The sequence below is a fragment of the Megalops cyprinoides genome, chromosome 14 (assembly GCF_013368585.1).
Source record: "Megalops cyprinoides isolate fMegCyp1 chromosome 14, fMegCyp1.pri, whole genome shotgun sequence".
Taxonomy (NCBI): domain Eukaryota; kingdom Metazoa; phylum Chordata; class Actinopteri; order Elopiformes; family Megalopidae; genus Megalops; species Megalops cyprinoides.
In genome coordinates, this window is record NC_050596.1 from 2,833,217 (window position 1) to 2,852,708 (window position 19,492).

A 19,492-nucleotide genomic window follows, 5' to 3' on the forward strand; every position below is an offset into this window, starting at 1 on the left:
ATCCACACAACATCAGACGAACAATAAGAAATAAATAAACAATAAACACAAAATCCCATAAAAAAATCCCACTGGGTAAGTGACTACAACATGAAAAATCACATTAAGTTGTTTAGAAGGCCAATGGCGGCTGGGACAAATGAGTTCTTACATCTGTTTGTCCTGCATGTTGGCACTTTGTATCTACGGCCAGACGGAAGCAAGCAGAACTCCTTGAACAAGGGGTGGCTAGGGTCAGCCAGAATTGACTGTGCCTTCTTCAAAGTCCTGACCTTGTACAGATCAGTTAACTCATTCAGGGTCGTACCTGCAATTTTGCTGCACACTTTGACGATACCCTGCAATCTGTTTCTATTTTCTAGATTAAGTGACCCGTACCAGCTGACAAAGGAGAATGTAAAAACAGATTCAATAAAACAAGAATAAAACATTTTCATACATTTTCAAACATTTTCATGTATTGTCAACATTAAAACTTCGAAGCTTGCGATACAAATACATACGCTGGTGGGCTTTTCTACACACAGGATCCACCTGAAGCTCAAAGGTCAGTTTGTCATCAGTTTCAGTACCAAGATATTTATAATGCTGCACAAACTCAAAATGATTGATTCATCAAAATAGTTGGCGATTAATTTTCTGTCAAATGATTAATTGATTAATCAATTAATAGTTGCAGCTCTAATTATATGCATTACACTTATGATGCCAAAAATGTTACTGTATTGTTTTTTTGGACCAACTGCACCAAAACCTTAACTGAATCAGTGCTGTGTTGGTGAATAAAGGAAATAACAAAAATATGTTGGGTGTACCAAATCCATTTGTGTGGAACCTGTTGACAAACTAGAATTATGTCACTAATTAGTAAAAAAAATAAATTGGATGAAAACCTAATGTTTTAATTAATTGAATTTAAATTTATTATTTTACTACTACAAAAAAGATATATGTTGAAAGGACAAATGTAAAATATGTAGGCTGTAAATATATTCTTTATGTCCATGTAACATAACTGACTTAATTTGGGTAAGCTGAAATATCTCTTGATGATCAGAAGTTATTTTTTTATTGGCTGAATTCGCAATCATTGTGTTACTGTAATACATGTTCATTAACTTAGATGACCTTAACATTTTTGCTTTTAACTAACCTAATACAATTTCGTGGAATCTGTTGACAAAATAAATTTAAAGTCAATGTTTCAGTTTTTTGAGTGTGTGATTGTTTCCAACTTCAAAGTTGTGAGACATCTGTCAACAGTGTATGAGCTGTCAACGACATGAGGTCCGTCTCATTTAAACGTGTTGCTGTGTCTTCATTTATTACAGCTGCCTTTTTAAAGTGCCACACTGACATCTACTTCATGAAAGGAGTTCAAAGCCTGACATGGGCATGATGAGTGTTTAGCTAATTATCTTAAGTCCAATTAGTCACTGGGCGGTGCGACAGAAGGTTCGCGTAATTGGGTCACTGCTTAAACAGTACCTTCTCTGCTAGGGGGAGCAACAACATCATTTTATTCTGGCATTTGTTTACTTTAGAGATCCCAGCAGTTTCCTTTTTCTTCAGACAAGTGAGGTTTACAGTCACGATATCTCTGCATGCCAAAACCTGAAGTCACCACTACGCATAAACAAACAAGCACGGTAAGAGGAGCGAATGATAAAATTACAGTGTTACTGTAGTCTCTCCGGCTTTTCAGAGCAATTTCATTTCCAGGCTAAATAGCCTAGCCCTCATACAATGTTTCCGCCGGCTCTTAGTGCTGTTTGACCTTTATTTTGCTGCCCCTGGTGTGGGGGCTGACTTTCAGTGCTCCACAGTGTTGCAGTTTCATGCTTGCCACTTGCCAGACTTGTTAAGGCAGTCTGTATCCTCAATCTGTATGCTGTTGGAGTGATACTTTGCAAAGACCTTGCACTTTGGAGGCATCCATTTAAGGCGTTCAGCACTCTATTATCCTGAGTAAAAGGATGTCATTGAAGCATATGCTCACACGTTATTTACTGGAGAAAGATGCACAGCGAAAGTCAAGCCAGTGCTTCACCAGCGATTTCAGACAGAATTCACAGTGTCCATTTTTTAAAATAATTATATCAAACAGCATTCACTTCAAATATATATTTAGTGGAATTTTGTTTTATTCATGAGTTGTTGCTTAAAATAGTATAATCCGTTTTGACACCCTCACGTTTCAAATAATATTTTATACTTTGAAATCCCCCTGATAAAATATTTTAAACGCACATAGTGCAGTAACATTTGTCCTCAGTTGTGTGTATTTTGAATGTTGCTGTGCTTCACCAACATTTTTCCATGGGTAGGTAGTGCATGTATATATTAAAGATTGACCTGCTAACCCACTGGGGCATACAGTTTCAAGTTGGGTCATGCTTCCTAAATGCAGTACATTCAGAAAGTATTCAGACCCCTTCACTTTTTTCACATTTTCTTATGTTGCAGTCTTATGCTAAAATCATTTAAATTATTTTTTCAATCTACACTCAATATCCCATAATGACATGCGAAAACAGGATTTTAGAATTTTTTGCAAATTTATTGAAAATAAAAAAACTGAAATATCACATTGACATAATACTCAGATGTCATTATGGGGTATTGAGTGTAGATTGATCAGGGGGGAAAATGAATTTAAATGATTTTAGCATAAGGCTGCAACATAACAAAACGTGAAGGGGTCTGAATACTTTCTGAATGCATTGTACATTGTACACATCTGTAGCAGTCAACAACATAACACTTTTTCCTTCACTAAAGATATACCTGCTGTACTTTTTGAGTATCAACCTTTTCAAATTTTGATTATGGTTTGATTGCCTGGTTATGACTAAACCTTATTTAAGTCATGAGGTAGACTACCTATTGTTTACTAGTTATGGCACGGTAGTTCCTAACAATGTTTGTTTTATGCAGCTAGGTAGCTTGCTGTTTGGCTGGACGAACCGTAGTGAAGAAGCATAATGTCTAACTCTTACAGCGCCTCTTACAGCGCCTCTTCCTATCTCCGAACTAGCTTCAGTATTTGAAACTTCGCTAGAGCAACATTTGTAATCATTGTTAGCATGTCTGATGTGTTATGACTGAAATAAATGTGTTGCTTAGGGAGACTGAATTGCCTGATTTTAAATATGTGCATCACTCGTATTCTTATTAGTGTGATCTGAAATGAAATTATTTTAGTGTATGTCTCATTTTAATTATATCCTATTGGCTGTGTGATTTTTTGACTACTCTGAAGTCAAGAGACTCTTAGAACATTCACTGTATGTCCACCCTCTCTCTGTGATCCATTGAGCTTACTAAGATCGTGTCCATTTTTGACCACCTTCACTCTGAAGCATTGAACACTCTCAGGTCTTTGAACACGCCCTTGGTCGCATTGACCCTTGACCACATCCAGGCTGTGTGGACTGCGTCTCCGGAGAGGGGAAGTTACGGCTGAGTTTCACCAGCGAGATCAATCTGTATAACCTAACAGGTGCAGAGTTAAAGCCTCTGGTGGTTTTGTTTTTCCTTTAAAGGAAAGAGGGCACAGCATGTATGATATGTTCAGTATATATGATCTTGTTAGTAAATGTCCCAAATACCAGAACGTGTTTTGTTCCGATAAAGAAGCAGATCCGATGTTCGTAGCAAAGTCAGGAAGGTTTTATTTGCACAGCCGGCCGTGGGAACATCAGCATGGAGCAGAAGTTCGTCAGGTACAATGTATGGTTCACATTCATACAGTTTTCAGGAGGTACATTTACATGTGATGGCCAGGAAACCCCCTGGAAGGGAAGTCCATATATGGTCATAAGGAACCCCGCATTCCCTGGAATGGAAGTAGCGGTAATTGTGAATTGTCGCCTTTTGGCTCTGATCGGATGTAGTGGCATTGCTTTGTATTCTAATACACATCGCTTGTCTCTGGCGTTTGTATTCTAATATACATTGCTTGCCTCCAGATCAAACACTGTGCCGTTCCACAGAACCATCTCCTAACGATCTCTTGTTGGATACAAACTAATGAAGGTGTAGACAGGCAACAGCCTGAGAATGGCAGCTTGTTCCAATGCTGTGACCCAGTGATAGAAACTAAAAGGCAAATGTCACACTCTGCATATTGCGCACCTCTCTGTGAATGATCCTAAAAGACAGTAAGCACAGACATGTGGAAATTAGCTTTTATCCTGAGAGATAGCCTGCCTAAGCTTAGCAACACAATGGTACACCTCCAAGGCAGTGACTATGTAGGCGTGGGCTGTCCCCCTGGCTGAAACTCCACGCACCTGGCTGTGCAAGTGACATGCAGGAGGGATAAGCTCAGGGTTGGAGGTGGCAGATGAGCCAAGCGGCAGGTGCTGGGTGCCAGCCATGTGAGATAGCCGCTGCTGTCCACTCCAGATTTTCCAGTTCTTTCCATGGCAGTAGACAAGCGGCTTCGCAAAGCCATGTGACCCATGTGCTCTTATGCAGGGTCGCTCAGACAATGGAAGCATGAGGCAGGGATGTGTGGATTTCAGCAGTGTTCGTTTGACAAGGCTAATCAGGCTTGCATAGTCACCGTAACACCCAAGATTATCCTGCATCATTCCAGTAGTCACGCGGATAAGCCTTCTGCACATGCTTAGCCATGCAGCTCTCTGCTGGAGGGAGTCCTGTCAGGCTGAAACTCTCAGAGTCAGGGTTCCGTGCAAGAATCTGCCTCTTTAACTGTTGCTCCACTTTCTGCCTTCTGCCTCTCTGAATCATGGCTCTCCTGAATCCACTCCCCAAAATGAGGATGGGACCGTTGTTCAGTTCTGGCCGGATACTCTCAATTCGACCAGTCAGATACAATGCACAAAGGTGATCCTGACATGCACACTAGATGTCATGGCGTGCAGGAAGCTGTTGGAGAGGGCGTTCTGTGTGTGTGTGTGTGTGTGTGTGTTTGTGTGTGTATAGAAAGCAGGCATTTAAAAAGCCTCTGCCCTTTACCTTTTCAGTGCAAACTGAGGTGGAGGAGGTACAGTTTGCTTATGTGAAAAGTGTGGTTTATACTTTGACTGTGGACAGCCTGACTGGTAGGGACTGGGTGGGGAGGATGGATGCAGTGTGATTGGTTCAGACACATGTTTATATGTAGAAATACTCTATGCAGAAATGCACATACTTCCCCAGTTCCACTTTAGTGTATTTGACAGTTTCATGTGATGTAAAAACATGTGAAACCACATGCTCTTCAGGAAGCAAAATAAGGAAATGAAGGGCCATGTTACTTGAATGAGCAGATAGGGCATCAGGAGGCTTTTATCTGGGGCAGTAACTTTAGTCTGTTTGAGGACATGTTGCATGCATTGTAAGCTCCTGTCATACTGATATTAATACATATTGAATGACTGTCCCACAGCAAATGTATGTATGTACTGACTGAGGGAGAAGATGTCATTTGTATGGGTAACTGGCTGTTTTTTTGTGTGCTGAAAACATTTTTGTACTGTGAAAGCCTATGTGGTTGTACATGCTTATGGAGAATAAGTGACACATGTAAATAATAGCCATTTTTTACACTGGGAACACTTTGGTTGACAGAGGGAAGATGCATCACAGACATTGGAAACTTCTATTTCAATTGCATCATGTGCACAGTCATGCCTCTGTATTCAAAGGCAACACTAAGCACAACATCCTGTTTAAACTGCATGTGAACACACCAATATAGTGTTTCAGTCTGTTGCCTGGGCCACCAATCACTGCTTTGTGTTAGCATGCTTCTTTTCATGTAGCAGTATTGCATTTATGCAGCCTGAGAAGGGGTTCAATTTTAAGTTGGATTTTAACAGCAACTCTGTGAAGAGAAATATTGCAAATGAAAGAGGGATTATTTTCTATACGGGACAGCTGCCAAGTAATGCCTCCCTGCATATGACCTTTAATGGCACCAGGAATGTAAATGTGTGTCTTGCGCACTGTAGTGGAGCGATTAGTAGGCAAAAGGAAGATGCCATGAGTCATTGTTCATTTATTTAGGGCTGATATGTTTATCAATTTGTTTCATTGGAGAGGGTGAAGATCATCTTTGAGAGGCTTAGGTCTGGTTTTGTAATTTTAACTCTCGTATATCTTCTGTTATTAGCTGTGAAGGTGTTGATCTGGCTGGGAATGACCTTGTTCCTCTAGGGCACTGATTCTCAATCCTGGTCCTGGGGCCCCCCTGCTCTGCACGTTTTCCATCTTTACCTGCTCTACCTACCTGACTGAACTCATCAGTGGCACTTTTGATTAGCTGAGCACACCTGATTTAATCAAGAGCATGTTAGTCATTTCAATCAGGTGTGTTTGACTTGCGTGAAGTTGGCACCCCAAGTATTTAGTTGAAATGGAAAAGTTTGAAATGGTATTACTGTTCGTTTTGTGCTACGTTTGTGCCGTAAAAATTTTCGTTTGTGCTGCTATAGTTTTTTAGATATAACAAATTATATTGTATGTGCTGTGACGTCACCCAGCACCCCAAGCTTCTCCGAATTGCTCCAAAATGGTCTCGTTTGTTTGTGCTACGTTTGTGCCGGTTTGTGCTGTAAAAATTTTCGTTTGTGCTATTATGGTTTTTTAGATATAAACATTGCATCTTTGGGCGATGACGTCACCCAGCACATCAAGCTTCTCCGAATTTCTCCAAAATGGTCTCGTTCGTTTGTGCTACGTTTGTGCCGTAAAAATTTTCGTTTGTGCTGCTATGGATTTGTAGATATAAACATTGCATCGTTGGACGATGACGTCACCCAGCACCCCAAGCTTCTTCGAATTGCTCCAAAATGGTCTCGTTCGTTTGTGCTACGTTTGTGCCGGTTTGTACCGTAAAAAAATTCGTTTGCGCTGCTATGGATTTGTAGATATAAACATTATATTTTTGGGCGATGAGGTCACCCAGCACCCCAACCTTGTCCGAAGTGCTCCTAAATGGTCACGTTAGTTTCTGCTACGTTTGTGCTGGTTTGGTGCCATGATAATTTTCGTTCGTGTGGTCATGCTTTGGATAAACACTGTACTCCATGGCAAAAATTCTGTGACAACTTCCAGAACGCTGCTTTCTCCATAACGAAGAAAGTGGCTTCTACTGTGCAACGTTTTGCTGGTTGGTGCCCTGAAAAAACTTAGTAGGAGTGAGTCAGACGTAACGTTTGCCTGGCTCCATGGATATCAATTTAATGACAATAATCCAATAACAGACTGTTTTTATGTTATATGCTGCGTAGTTTGATTATTTATGTTTCCCGTAACTGTATAGAATGTTAACAGTTTAGCCAGAGATCGAACGGCTGACTAGCCGCTTTAGTTTATCGTTGCCACATACGTCACACATAAACAGAAAGCATGCCTGAGATAATGAAGCCTAGTTGGGGTGTGACTGAGAATAAATGGGAATACAGTGACTATTTCACACCTGCAATGACTTGTACAAATTGTAGATAATCTAATGTTACAGAATAATAAATGTACCTTTATATAGAATTGATAATTTTCCAATAGCCTATTGTCATATAGAACTGTATTTCATCTTTATTGTAATTCCATTAGCCTATGAATTTTAAATGGAAATATCTGTTGTATTCTGTGAGAGATTTTAATACTTTTATGATTCTGATACAATGTTGATACTGTTACACTGTCATTTGTATTGTGTTCTTCAGTTGGCAGTTGACATGAACTGAAGTAAAAAAAAATCAGCCGACCGACAAATATTTGTTCATTCATTCTTTCAGAATCCACCTATTAAAAATATGTCACCTGTGGAGTCATCTCACACTCCATATGCGTAACACCTACACAGAGCGCTTCAATGCCAAGAGCATTAACATTACATGGGATCCCAGTAAACTTATGTTGCAGCGCTATTTGGAAATATCCAACACTTAAAAATGACAAGCACTTGTAGCTATTTTTTAAGCCAGCTAATTATTTACAAGGCCTGAGTTGCATTTGCTAATTAGCTGGTTAACGTTAGTTACATAGTAGCCATCAAGGTAATTAACGTGTCATTAACGTTAGGTAGAAATAATACATTAACGCTGGCAATAAAACACACAAAAATAAATGCGCTTTATATATAACTTAAAGGTGTCTGTCTGATATTTGTACTACTTTTTAAGTTACTTACATCTAGTCAGTAGCTCAGATTTGACGCGAATAACGCAGCTCGTGCAGCACTAGAACCTGGACAAAGTTGTAGGCCTAATCGGCTCAGAGAGAGCTAATTATGTTGTAAAACGTAAGGGTAGGTGTGTAATGATTCACAAATTGTCCAAAATAGATAGCTAGCTAACTAACTATACGTTTGTATGTTTTGTTTACGCTGCTATGTTTTCATTTTTTTTAAAGACATAGGCTAAACATTATATTTTATGGTTTGTGATGTCACCAGTACCCCGACGTTTGTGCCGTAGGCTAAACATATTTGTTCGTGCTGCTATGTTTTTAGCAAATGCAACTCAGGCCTTGTAAGTAACATAAAAACAGCCTGTTATTGGATTATTGTCATTGAATTGGTATCCGTGGAGCCAGGCAAACCTTACATCTGACTCACTCCTACTCGTTTTGATCCCAGGTGTGACAACGTAAATGGCAAGCTAGTGGCTAGCAAGCTACCATACGCATATCGGTAACATTTTAACGTTTCTGCTATAGAAACGATAATAGTAATAACAACGAGCTACATGACAGTAACAGTTTCACTACCCAGACGACGTACGCTAATAATACAATGTACCAGTGGTTATGGTGATATCTACCCACCTGAAAGAATGAATGAACAAATATTTGTGGGTCGGCTGATTTTTTTTTACTTCAGTTCATGTCAACTGCCAACTGAAGAACAGCGCGTTCCCACAGCTTAAAATACCCACAGGTGGTCTCGTGCGTTCTACACTCAAATAGAGCAGTTAAAATACAGTACAGGAAAAAAATGAAATGGGGCGGTGTCTACAGACATTCAAGATTACCAGTACACCTGCAGGACCACACACGTATTACTTATGTTTATTAAACATATTAAATACTACATGACATGAAATATCCTGTATCTCACATAGGCCTATCAGGAAATAATGTAAGTTTTTTCAGGGCACTGTGGTGGATATCCCCCTGGTCTGGGCCAAATGGACAGAGGGTCTTCCTCCACATTTTGATGCCTTCCAGAAAATAATAAGTCCTCACAGAGTCTGATGTAATCATGGTTGTTTGGTTTATTGCATATGGTGATCAATCACATACAGTAAACCGGGTTGGTCCGCGGAGCAACAGGTGTATATGCGGTGTGTATACATTCACAAACACTCCCCAATCACTCCCCCTCCCCTCCGCCTACATCCATCCTTTATGCCTTTTCTCACTCCTCCTATCCCAGACCACAACTTCCAACTCCTCCCAGGCTCCTCCTTCATGATCATCCCATTTTCCATTTTAATACACCATTATTTAATTTTTAAGCTGTTAGATTTACCCCGCCTGGAAAGTCCCATAAACTCCATAGTCATTAATTGTATATTATTTTTAAACATAACACTTCTGAAATTTCCCATTATTTCCACTCCACACCTATATGATTTTTAAACATAATTAAATAATACACAGCATATATGCCTGGAATATTACCATTATTTCCAGGCCCACATTTAAATAATAAAAAAGGTTAAGTAACTCAGTTAGCTAGACCACGGTGCTGCAGACTGTAAGAAGGCACACAGATATCTATGTGCCATAAGCTACAAGGTTAAGCCTTAAAACATAGGGTTAATGTAAGAACTAGGCCCCGTCTGGACACGGCCCAGGAGATGGGCCAGAAGAACTAAACCCCGCAAAGGGGGGCCGTTGGCTCAGCACTACTATGATGGGCAACTATGACAAATTGCAGTAAATCCACATACAGTTTGCAAGCATTTGTCAGTAGATGTCAGCTAGGCCAATCCAGGCAATCAGCTGTTATTTTCTAGCTGTATAACTCATAAAAGAAAATATAAAACTAAAATGGGATGCATATGTTAAAAGGGGCAAAAACAGGCTGACATGCTGTAGGGGCATGTCAAGGGGAGGAGATACATTAAGCGAAGGTGGCATAACTATGAGTCAGAGGAAAAAGATACAATAAGCGTAGACCGTAAACCAATGGGAGAAGAGAAGGGAAAAAAGATACAATAAGCGTAGACTAGGAACCAATAGGAGAAGAGAAGGGAAAAAAGATACAGTAAGCGTAGACTAGGAACCAATAGGAGAAGAGAAGGCATGACTATGAAACAACAACATAGCGCACAAAGGTTCTGGGGTGACTTCCAGGGAGGGACAATGCTGAAGGCAGTGTTCCTTCTCCAAGGTCACCCACTGTCCTGTAATAACCCCAAGATTACCCCCCTAGCGGTGTCTTACAATGGCCTACATGCAATGTTTATGACCTAGGGTAACCCCCAGCATTATTTAGGCATAGAATCACATCATATTACTTTTCAGTAGTAGTGCTTAATGCAAACAATATTTTCCACCATACGAAGTATAATAGAATACATATTATTTAAGGCTAACATATTAGATTGTCTGGTTTCCTTATACACTTCCAGACCTCCACATGTACAGTAAAGATAAAGTAAATAGCTAATGTAATATATCAATAACTTCAGTTAATATGTCAATAACTGTGGTTAAAATCAAAAGCTAACATCTGTTGGCAATGCTTATGATGTTTGCTGGCAATAACTTATTTCCACCATGTAACAAGCTTAATCGTACCACGTCAAGCTCCGCTTTTCTCTGGGGGGAGGGTGAAAGTGGCAATACTCATAAATTACATATGGGGTATACACTTTATCAAAAATTTTCCACCACAGCACCAACCAGCAAAACGTTGCACAGTAGAAGCCACTTTCTTCGTTATGGAGAAAGCAGCGTTGTGGAAGTTGTCACAGAATTTTTGCCATGGAGTACAGTGTTTATCCAAAGCATGACCGCATGAACGAAAATTATCATGGCACCAAACCAGCACAAACGTAGCAGAAACTAACGTGACCATTTAGGAGCAATTCGGACAAGGTTGGGGTGCTGGGTGACCTCATCGCCCAAAAATATAATGTTTATATCTACAAATCCATAGCAGCGCAAACGAAAATTTTTACGGCACAAACCGGCACAAACGAACGAGACCATTTTGGAGCAATTCGGAGAAGCTTGGAGTGCTGGGTGACGTCATCGCCCAAAGATGCAATGTTTATATCTAAAAAACCATAACAGCACAAGCGAAAATTTTTACGGCACAAACCGGCACAAACGTAGCACAAACGAACAGTAATACCATTTCGAACTTTTTAAATGCTTGGGGTGCCAACTTCACGCAGGTGTGTGTTTGGAGCTAGAGATAGATAGAGAGAAGATATGCAGGACAGGGGAGGCTCCAGGAGTAGGATTGAGAAACGCTGCCCTAGGGGAAGATTAAAGCTGATGTTCAAGACCAAATGAATGCTGAAATACACAATAAATCTATCCTGTCTCACTCATTTCAGATGTAATAATTGTAAGGTGTAATCACATTTACATTTAAATTTTGCAGAAGCTTTTATTCAGAACGACTTACACAGGTTAGTTTTATCCATGTTTTTTCCATGTTATATATTTTACATGTTATCCATTTATACAGTTGGATATTTACTGATGCAACCAGCTTCCTGTTTTCTCCCCTGGGATGCCAGATGCCCTGAGGATTTTGGGATGGGGGCACGTACAGTGCTGGACCCTGATCAGAACAGCCTTGTTTGAGCTGCTGAATTGTTTATGTTTTGGGAGGAAATAAGCCATTGCATTTTTAATGCCATGTAAACATGTATAAACAAGTTATGACTGCATTTTGCTGCAGTGCACTTTGGTAAAGAATCTGGATGTCACAGGTGTGTTCTGAAGAGGGTGTGAAGCCATCTCTGGTCAATCTCTAGGGCCCGGTCCTCTCCTGTTACCTGGCCTGTGTCCCATTCCAGATCTGTCCCTATCCTTCAAAGGGCAGTCTGCTGTCCCTTGCCTCTTTTTGGTGGTCTCTGGGCATGGATATGTTCCAGGATAGGTCTCCCGGGACTCATGGTCGTCTTGTCTCCAACCACCTTACCTGGTCGGTGCCTCTTGTCCTTGTCCATCACATCTACTTAGGTATATGCTGGGCAGAAATCCAGGGTTTGTTTACATAGGTTTCATGTTACAGTATCCATTTATGCAGTTGCTGAGAGATGGATTACTTCAAGACTCCTGGCCCAACCCACAGATCTGCTCCCTCACTCTGGTGCCTGTACACAGTTTAACAGCAGCACTGATCACAAATGCTTCTGAAAAGAGAATACTGATTCAAGAACTTGAATGAGGGCAAGCTACTGTAAATCTGACCCCCCGAGGCTGTGGAAATCCAGAGTGGAGTTTCTCTCTCTGGGTTCTCTGGTCATAACAGTGTCTGTCTTAAATGGCCAGCTGCAGCTCTACAGAAATGACCCTTATTTACAATGGAACACCATCTTTTCTGGTGCAGACACCTTGCATTATCTTATTTTTCAAAAAAGAGACTAATGGAATGGCATTCCTTTTTCATAATTAAGTCTTCTTCAATTAAACAAAATTACCATGTTGATCTGAATTGATGTCTCATTCTGTTTGGCAAGCGACTTGTGAAATAGTGACATGGAGGATTGCTGTTGTCTGTTAATCACTGCTAAAAGCTTCTCCACAAAGGCTCTAATACAGTATATTACTGGCAAGCAGTATCATTAAAGCAGTGGTTTGCAGCATTAAGGAGATAGACCTTAGCACAGTTGTGGCACACAGTTAAAAGCCCAATCTTCTGTTTTATGATCAATTTGTCAGCATTTTGAAAAGAGTAACACTTTAAAGGATAAAGCTTTGACTCTGAGGAATGAAGGTCAAATCCTAGGGGCTGAAAACTGATTACCCTAACCTAACTGGTTACCCTTTGGCCTCTCCTTCACTAGAAGCCAGTGTCATGGAGTAAAGTACTCACTGCCATATGGCCTAGTGAGTGAGCAGGACTAGTCTGTTGTTAAGTGGAGTATCGGTTGTCACAGGGCTCTGCATCAGAGAGTTATGGGGTCAAATCCGTCTCAGAACACTACCCTTGGTGTCCTCCTGACATGCTGAAATGCTCATCTGGGCAGATATGTCTGATCTACAGTATACTACTGCTTTTCATGGTGCATCATTAGGACTGAAATTCCTCTTCTACAATTCTCTCTGACCAGAGTGTACACAGCCTCTCTCTCTGTCTCTCTCCCTACCTCTCTCTCTTTGTCTCTGCCACTCTCTGTCCCTCTCTCCCTCTCAGTTTCTGCCTTTATTTCTCTCTTTCTGTTTCAGGGAGCAGTTACAAACTATGACACCTGTCAGAAATCTTATTTATTCCATTCCCATTTCATCCATTCTTAAGGACATTTAATAAAGGGCTGTGGCCTATTCTCCTTCCCTCTGTAAACCTCCCTCTGTCTTAAACGTGGGGTGGTGAGGTGATGACAGTGGAAACCCACTGACTTGGGACAGCATTAGTCATTTCCTTTCTTAATAAATTCTGAACAAGGCTAAAACAGGCCTATGAAACACTGTAAAAATGGCATCTTTGTCTCTTTCTTCTGCTATCTTTGTTACATGGATTTATTTCTGTATTTTTATCTCCATGTCTGATCTGAGGGAGAGTAAATAGCTCTTCAGAGATGTGCTATGATTGTGTGGTCTGTGGACTTAAATGGCCAAGTGCTTTTTAAATGCTGTTTTGGAACTTTATTAGATGCAGTTTTTGCACTCTCTGCACTTTCTAAAGAGCATCTACTCAATGACAAAATGTAAAATGTGATGCAAATGAACTCTAAGTATTTGGGTGTTTTTTAGTGGACCATGTGTGTGTGTTTGTGTGTGTGTGTGTGTGTGCGCGCTCATTTGTGTTAAGGAACCTTCAGTTGACCCTGTGCTTTATTTGGAGTAATGTAATCAAGGTAGGCTTTGAGTGTGCCTGCATTATGTTTTGCTCTGTTTTTGCAAGTTGACAGTCTCAATGTGTATTTCTAACGCTCTCTCACTCTAGCTCTTTTTGTTTCCCACTCCCTGTCTCTTCTTTCTGTTTCTCTTTTGCTTTCTCTGTCTCTCACTCACACACTCTCTCTCTCTCCCGGAGAATCAGGTCTGGACATTGTCTGGAGTTGCTACACATGTAGCACACAACAGGAGATTGTCCGTGTCAGATGCGTTCTCACCTATTGGAAATATTCCGTTTGGTTTAGGCGAGGGGCAGCGCCTGGGTAGAGTGTGCAGGAGGCAGGACATGACGCAAAAAGTACGCTGCAGAAATCGCAGTGGCTGTATTCGAAACCACCTACTGCATACTGTGTACGCGTACTACACAAGTATATACTGTATACTGCATGCCGTTTTTCAGTGTAGTACCCAGTATCCAACCATTAATCAATAAATTTGTAGTATGTTACACTGTCGTGTGAAATCATTGCGAGTTTATAAACGTCCAGATTTCCTCATGGTATTTTCCAGTTAGACGCCAGTTGCATTCGCACGAGTGAAAAGTATTGACGAGTTCACGAAAAGTACAGCACATAATGTAAAGCACATAAGTAAAGTACATAATGTGGCACAGAGGAGGAGAAGGCGAACATAGCTATTGTACTGTTGGGTAGCCTATAAAAAATATCATCATATCAATATCACATAGCCATCCAAATGGTGCTACCGGTACACATAAATTATTATTAATTATATATGTATCATAACAGGAAGGTAAGATTTTGTTGTACACTATGTAATGTAAGGTCACCAGTTCACCTATCTCAGTATACCTATCACTATTACTTAGCTACAGCTTAGCTAGCTACTAACCAGTAACCATTAATAACAAACGTTATTAATCATCGTAAGACACAAGTTTTGGCAGGTATAGCTAACTATCTCTTTAACGATCATTGGACTCAAAATAACATGTATTTGGACGTATCTGCAATATCAACGAAAGAGTGGAAAGCAGATGTTTGTATTCTTCCGGTTTCCTGCCAGTCGCATGATAGAAACATCATCAATACGCCTACTCGCTGTGAATTCTTCAGAAAATGACCTTCTCTGTTCACACATGGATTCAATCCGACATTAGACAGACTTTGTACTCGGGAGCTGGCAGAGTAAAGTCTGTCTCATGTCCAGTCTGACTGATTCGAACATTTGCGTTCTCACATACAGCTCGTCCAGGTAATGGCTAGATAAGTTCTGGCTTTCAGTGCATGTCTGAAAGGGGCTTTTGTCTCTCTCTCACATACACTCTCTTTATGTCTGTCCTTGCCTTTCTCTCTGTCTCTGTCCATCTTTGTCTCTGTCTTTCACTCTCTCTCTCCCTCCCTCTCTCAGTTTCTCTTTGGCTCTCTTTCTGTGTCTTGCTCTGAAGTGAACTCTGTATTACGTACTTGGTGTTTCTGTGTAGTATAAACAGAGTCCCTCCGCTGTTTTCCCTCACTGCAGCTCCTCCCTCACCCATCAGAGCATTCCCACAGGCTGCAGAGCACAGCAGTTTTGCAGGGGTGCACTGCACTGTGCAGATGCACTTTTCCCAAGTTAAGAGTGGTAAATGTTCCAACAATACAGCTGGGACTGGTCGTACGAGATCCTTGTGTGCAGATGCTTTAGATTTACCTCAGTGTTTCACATACTCTGACCACAAACCCCACCCACACCTTTCTGTCCCTGGGAATGAAGAACACCAAAAGGTTGAGTCAGCTTTGGTACAACCTGTTAATCAGCCAGGCATTGCCGGCATCATGAAACGTTTTGAGCGACTGGCTGGCTCCACTGAGGTCCCTTGGCCTTCAGGTGTTTGTGGTCAGAGCTGACCGTACCCTGCTATGTGGTACTCTCCTGCTGCTCCTTAGGCCCTTCCCGCCTTTTGATCAGCAGGTCACCTGTTCTGTTGTCAGTGTGCATGTGGGACGTCCGGAGATGAGGGCATGCCCCCTCTGCTTCCCCTCCCCCATACGCTCCTCCTTATTACGCAAAACACTGACTGCTTATAACATCCTGCATGAATTAGCAGTGAAAAGCCACCATGCGTTTCTTCTTTTACACAACTGTGGCTTGCACTCATTAGTTTCATTAGTGTCTGGAGCCTCAGAGGGACAGACATGCAGGGAATTTTATCCACATCGCTGCAGATCTCTTGAAAGGGAGCATGAGCTGCATCCACTCCAAAACAGATGTGACCCTGATTTTAGTCATAGAAAGACTGTAATAATGGGAACGTGACTTTGATATGGTAAGTGATGCCTGAGTAATAGTTCTGGCAGTTCTACGCTTGAGGATAGTAAGAGTGGCAGTTGCTGTGTCTCTGAGGAGGGAGAAAGCAAAATCTCCTGATTCTCTCGATGTATCAGAGCAGAGAAGAATGTGCTTCTTGATCCCAGCCATGTCATCAGCTAAAATTGACCAGGAGCCAACAGTGAGCGAACTGGCTTTGTTCCACATTGGGTAGGTATGTCGGCAGAGGTTGCTCATCTCACTGCCCGCAGCGTGCTCAGTCACCCTGTGACTCATCAGGCACTTGTAGGTTGTTCAGATGATGTCAGTCAAGCCATTCCCATCCTGCAATAGGTGCTTAACTCACTGTAGTGTGTTTGGGTAAGAAATAATCATGGCTGGTGTGCAAGCGTATCAGAGAATTGCATTGGTTACACTCCGGTTCTTCTGCATGAGTGCACTTGTTGTCAGGGTGAGATGAACATAACATACCCAACTGCCAATTCCAACTGCCAAGTATTTCTGCATAAAACAGAACAACAGCACAAGTGTAAGAGGTTTTGGCTGTTTTCTTCTTTTGCAGCTATTCATTTATGGGTGTTTGCATGTGTGTGTTTGCATGTGTGTGTGTTTGCGCGTGTGTGTGTGTGTAGGGGGGGGGGGGGCGGTGGTGAAAGAAGTCTATATCCATCTTCCACTTCTGTTAGTGACCACTTTTGTTTTTTAGGGCCTTGTCATTGTCCAATCAAATGGATTTAAAAAAATAGGAGTATCGACTGTGGTAAGTATGCTTCTCCATTGCATTTCTAACACAACATATTTATACACAGGCACTCACGTCATGACACGACAGCCTTGACAAATGTTTGCTCTGTGGAATAAATCAGGAGACTCCTTACACAAACATCCCATTATAAATTTTCATGAGTAGTGGAGGAAAGTGAAGCTGCGTATCGTGTATGGAAGTGTATGGAGGTGTCAGATGGTGACATGTTAACAGGGTTAGGACATTTGCTCATGTTGTGCTAAAAACAGCTAGGCCTCAAACTGGATGGGCCAATAAGAAATGAAAGCTTACGCTGGTTGAGGTAAGTAACCAGCAGCTGTCTCTCTCATAGTATAACAGCCGAAACTGTGACCCTGGAGGGCCCACCACCCTTTTGGAGACAGGATGAGGTACTGTTGGGCACCCTGCTTGGCTTGTATAGTATCAGTGTAATGCTCAGCTGTATAAATGTGTGGTATTCAAATTGCTCTGCATAAAGGCACCTGCAAAGCAAATAATGGTTGTTTTTTTGTCTCCCAGGGACCATTCAGCCCGAGCTCCAGAGAGGGTTGTGATGAAATCTGGCATGAGGCAGTGGAAACATGTGGTTCTGGTGGGGATGCTGGTCTGGGTCATCCTGTTCCTGGCGCTGTTCACCTACTGTATGGACTCCCGCATGGACGAGCCACGTGCTTCTTCCTTGCTCTCCCACACCGAGACCCGCCGCCTCACCTCCATCCAGGGCAGCAACCAAGTCATCATGGGGTCACGACCCGACCCCACCAGCGCTCCACCTGGCCTGCCTCACCAGGACGAGGGCCCAGAAGCCCAGCCCAACACTGGCCAGAAGGCCGCTGAACATGAGACCTTCTTGAAGCTCCAGACTCCTGTGGGTTGGGCCACCCTGGGGTGCCAGGCAGGATGCACACGGACGCCAGGGGTGACGCGGAGCCAAGATAGGGTGGTCAAGGATAGGGGCGAGTGGGAGGGGGGGGGGGGGCAGGAGCGCGGGGGGAAGGAGAGGCAGGAGGGGACGGTGACGTGGTCGAGGAAGGCCTTACGCAAGAGCCGAAGGCGCTGGGAGGATGTGGAGGACCTGGAGGAATACTACTTCTCCAAGTCCAAGTCCGTGATCCATCGGCTTTGGAAGGGCGAGGTGTCGGCCAGCATGCTGAGCCCGCGGCTGCAGAAGGCCATGAAGGACTACCTGAACACCAACAAGCACCATGTAGCCTATGGAGGACGTCGCAGGACCACACTTGGTGGGGAGGAGATGCTGTGTAAGCTGAAGAGGCAGGTTCGGATCCAGGCTCTGGATGGGACGGAGCCGCCCTTCTCTGACCTGGGCTGGGACAAGCTGGTGCCCCTCCAAACCCTGGCCCAGCTCTACAGCCCTGGGTTCAGCACCTGTGCAGTTGTGACCTCTGCTGGTGCCATCCTCAACTCCCTCTTAGGCAGAGAGATTGGTGAGAGTTTTGGGGGTTGGTGGGAGTTGAGGTTTTGAGTGGGGGATTTTTGGGGGGAGGTGGAGGGCCTGTAAGGTCTACATTTATTCTGATCCTGGAACCGTGTGACCACTTTTTTTCCTCTTTTATTCAGGTTCTTGATTACATGACTAGATGAATTAATTTAGAAAAGGTTAGCTTAGTTTGTGTATGTTAAAAATATGTGATTCTTCATCATCAAGAAGCCACGGAAATGTGAAGCAGGCTTAAAGTGGTGATTCTCAGAGGGACCGTTTGAATACATAAACCCATGAATTTTTCCCTGCATCTCACTCCCATTTGATCTGGGCCAGAAATTTAGACAGGCAAGCGGGTGCAGCCATTAGACTGGAGCATCAGGCTATCGATTGATGGTGGGGCAGCCGGTACCAGCCCCCTGTAGCTGGCACAGCACGAGGACAGGATTGGGTGTTCGTCACACTGACTCCTCTGGCCATGAGAGCAGGATGGCTTTTGGTTAAATTACAGCCGCCTTTAGGCTGTTCCTGCACGGCTGCAGCCTTTCTCAGGACAGAAGAGTTGGCAGGCTGCGGGCGCCTTGCTGACTGGTTCAGGCTGGCATGCTTCCAAAGAGTCCTGTTCAAACAGATCTCCTCGGCAAGCACTATTTGGGAAAGTGTTTTTTAATGAAGTCTGTAGAGAGAAAGAGAGGCGTGACCCAACCCTGCTCCTCTGTGCACCCTCCTGGCTGTCTTCCACACGGCACTGATTGTTAGTGTCCCAGCAGGACATAAAGAAAGTGTAAACGACTTGATGGTGACCAAAAAAAATCGGCTTTCTGTGGTTGTCATTACAAAGATTTTAAAAAACAGTGGGACTCTTGTCATCTCTTGGCACCCACTTAGCTAGAATGCTCTTTAAATCCCAATCCCAATGTTTTTTGCGATATCAGAGTGGGACTTATGGGATATGTGTCTGTCACTGCACC

General features: G+C 42.5%; 1 protein-coding gene across 1 annotated transcript in view; it reads left to right on the forward strand.

Moving 5' to 3' along the window:
• LOC118789173 (beta-galactoside alpha-2,6-sialyltransferase 2-like) overlaps window positions 1-19,492 on the forward strand; it is a 39,928-nt gene that overhangs the window by 9,161 nt on the left and 11,275 nt on the right. The window contains exons 3-4 of the mRNA XM_036545500.1: window positions 17,600-18,020; window positions 18,072-18,525. Coding sequence (XP_036401393.1) covers window positions 17,600-18,020; window positions 18,072-18,525 — 875 coding nt within the window. The remainder of the gene's footprint in view (window positions 1-17,599; window positions 18,021-18,071; window positions 18,526-19,492) is intronic.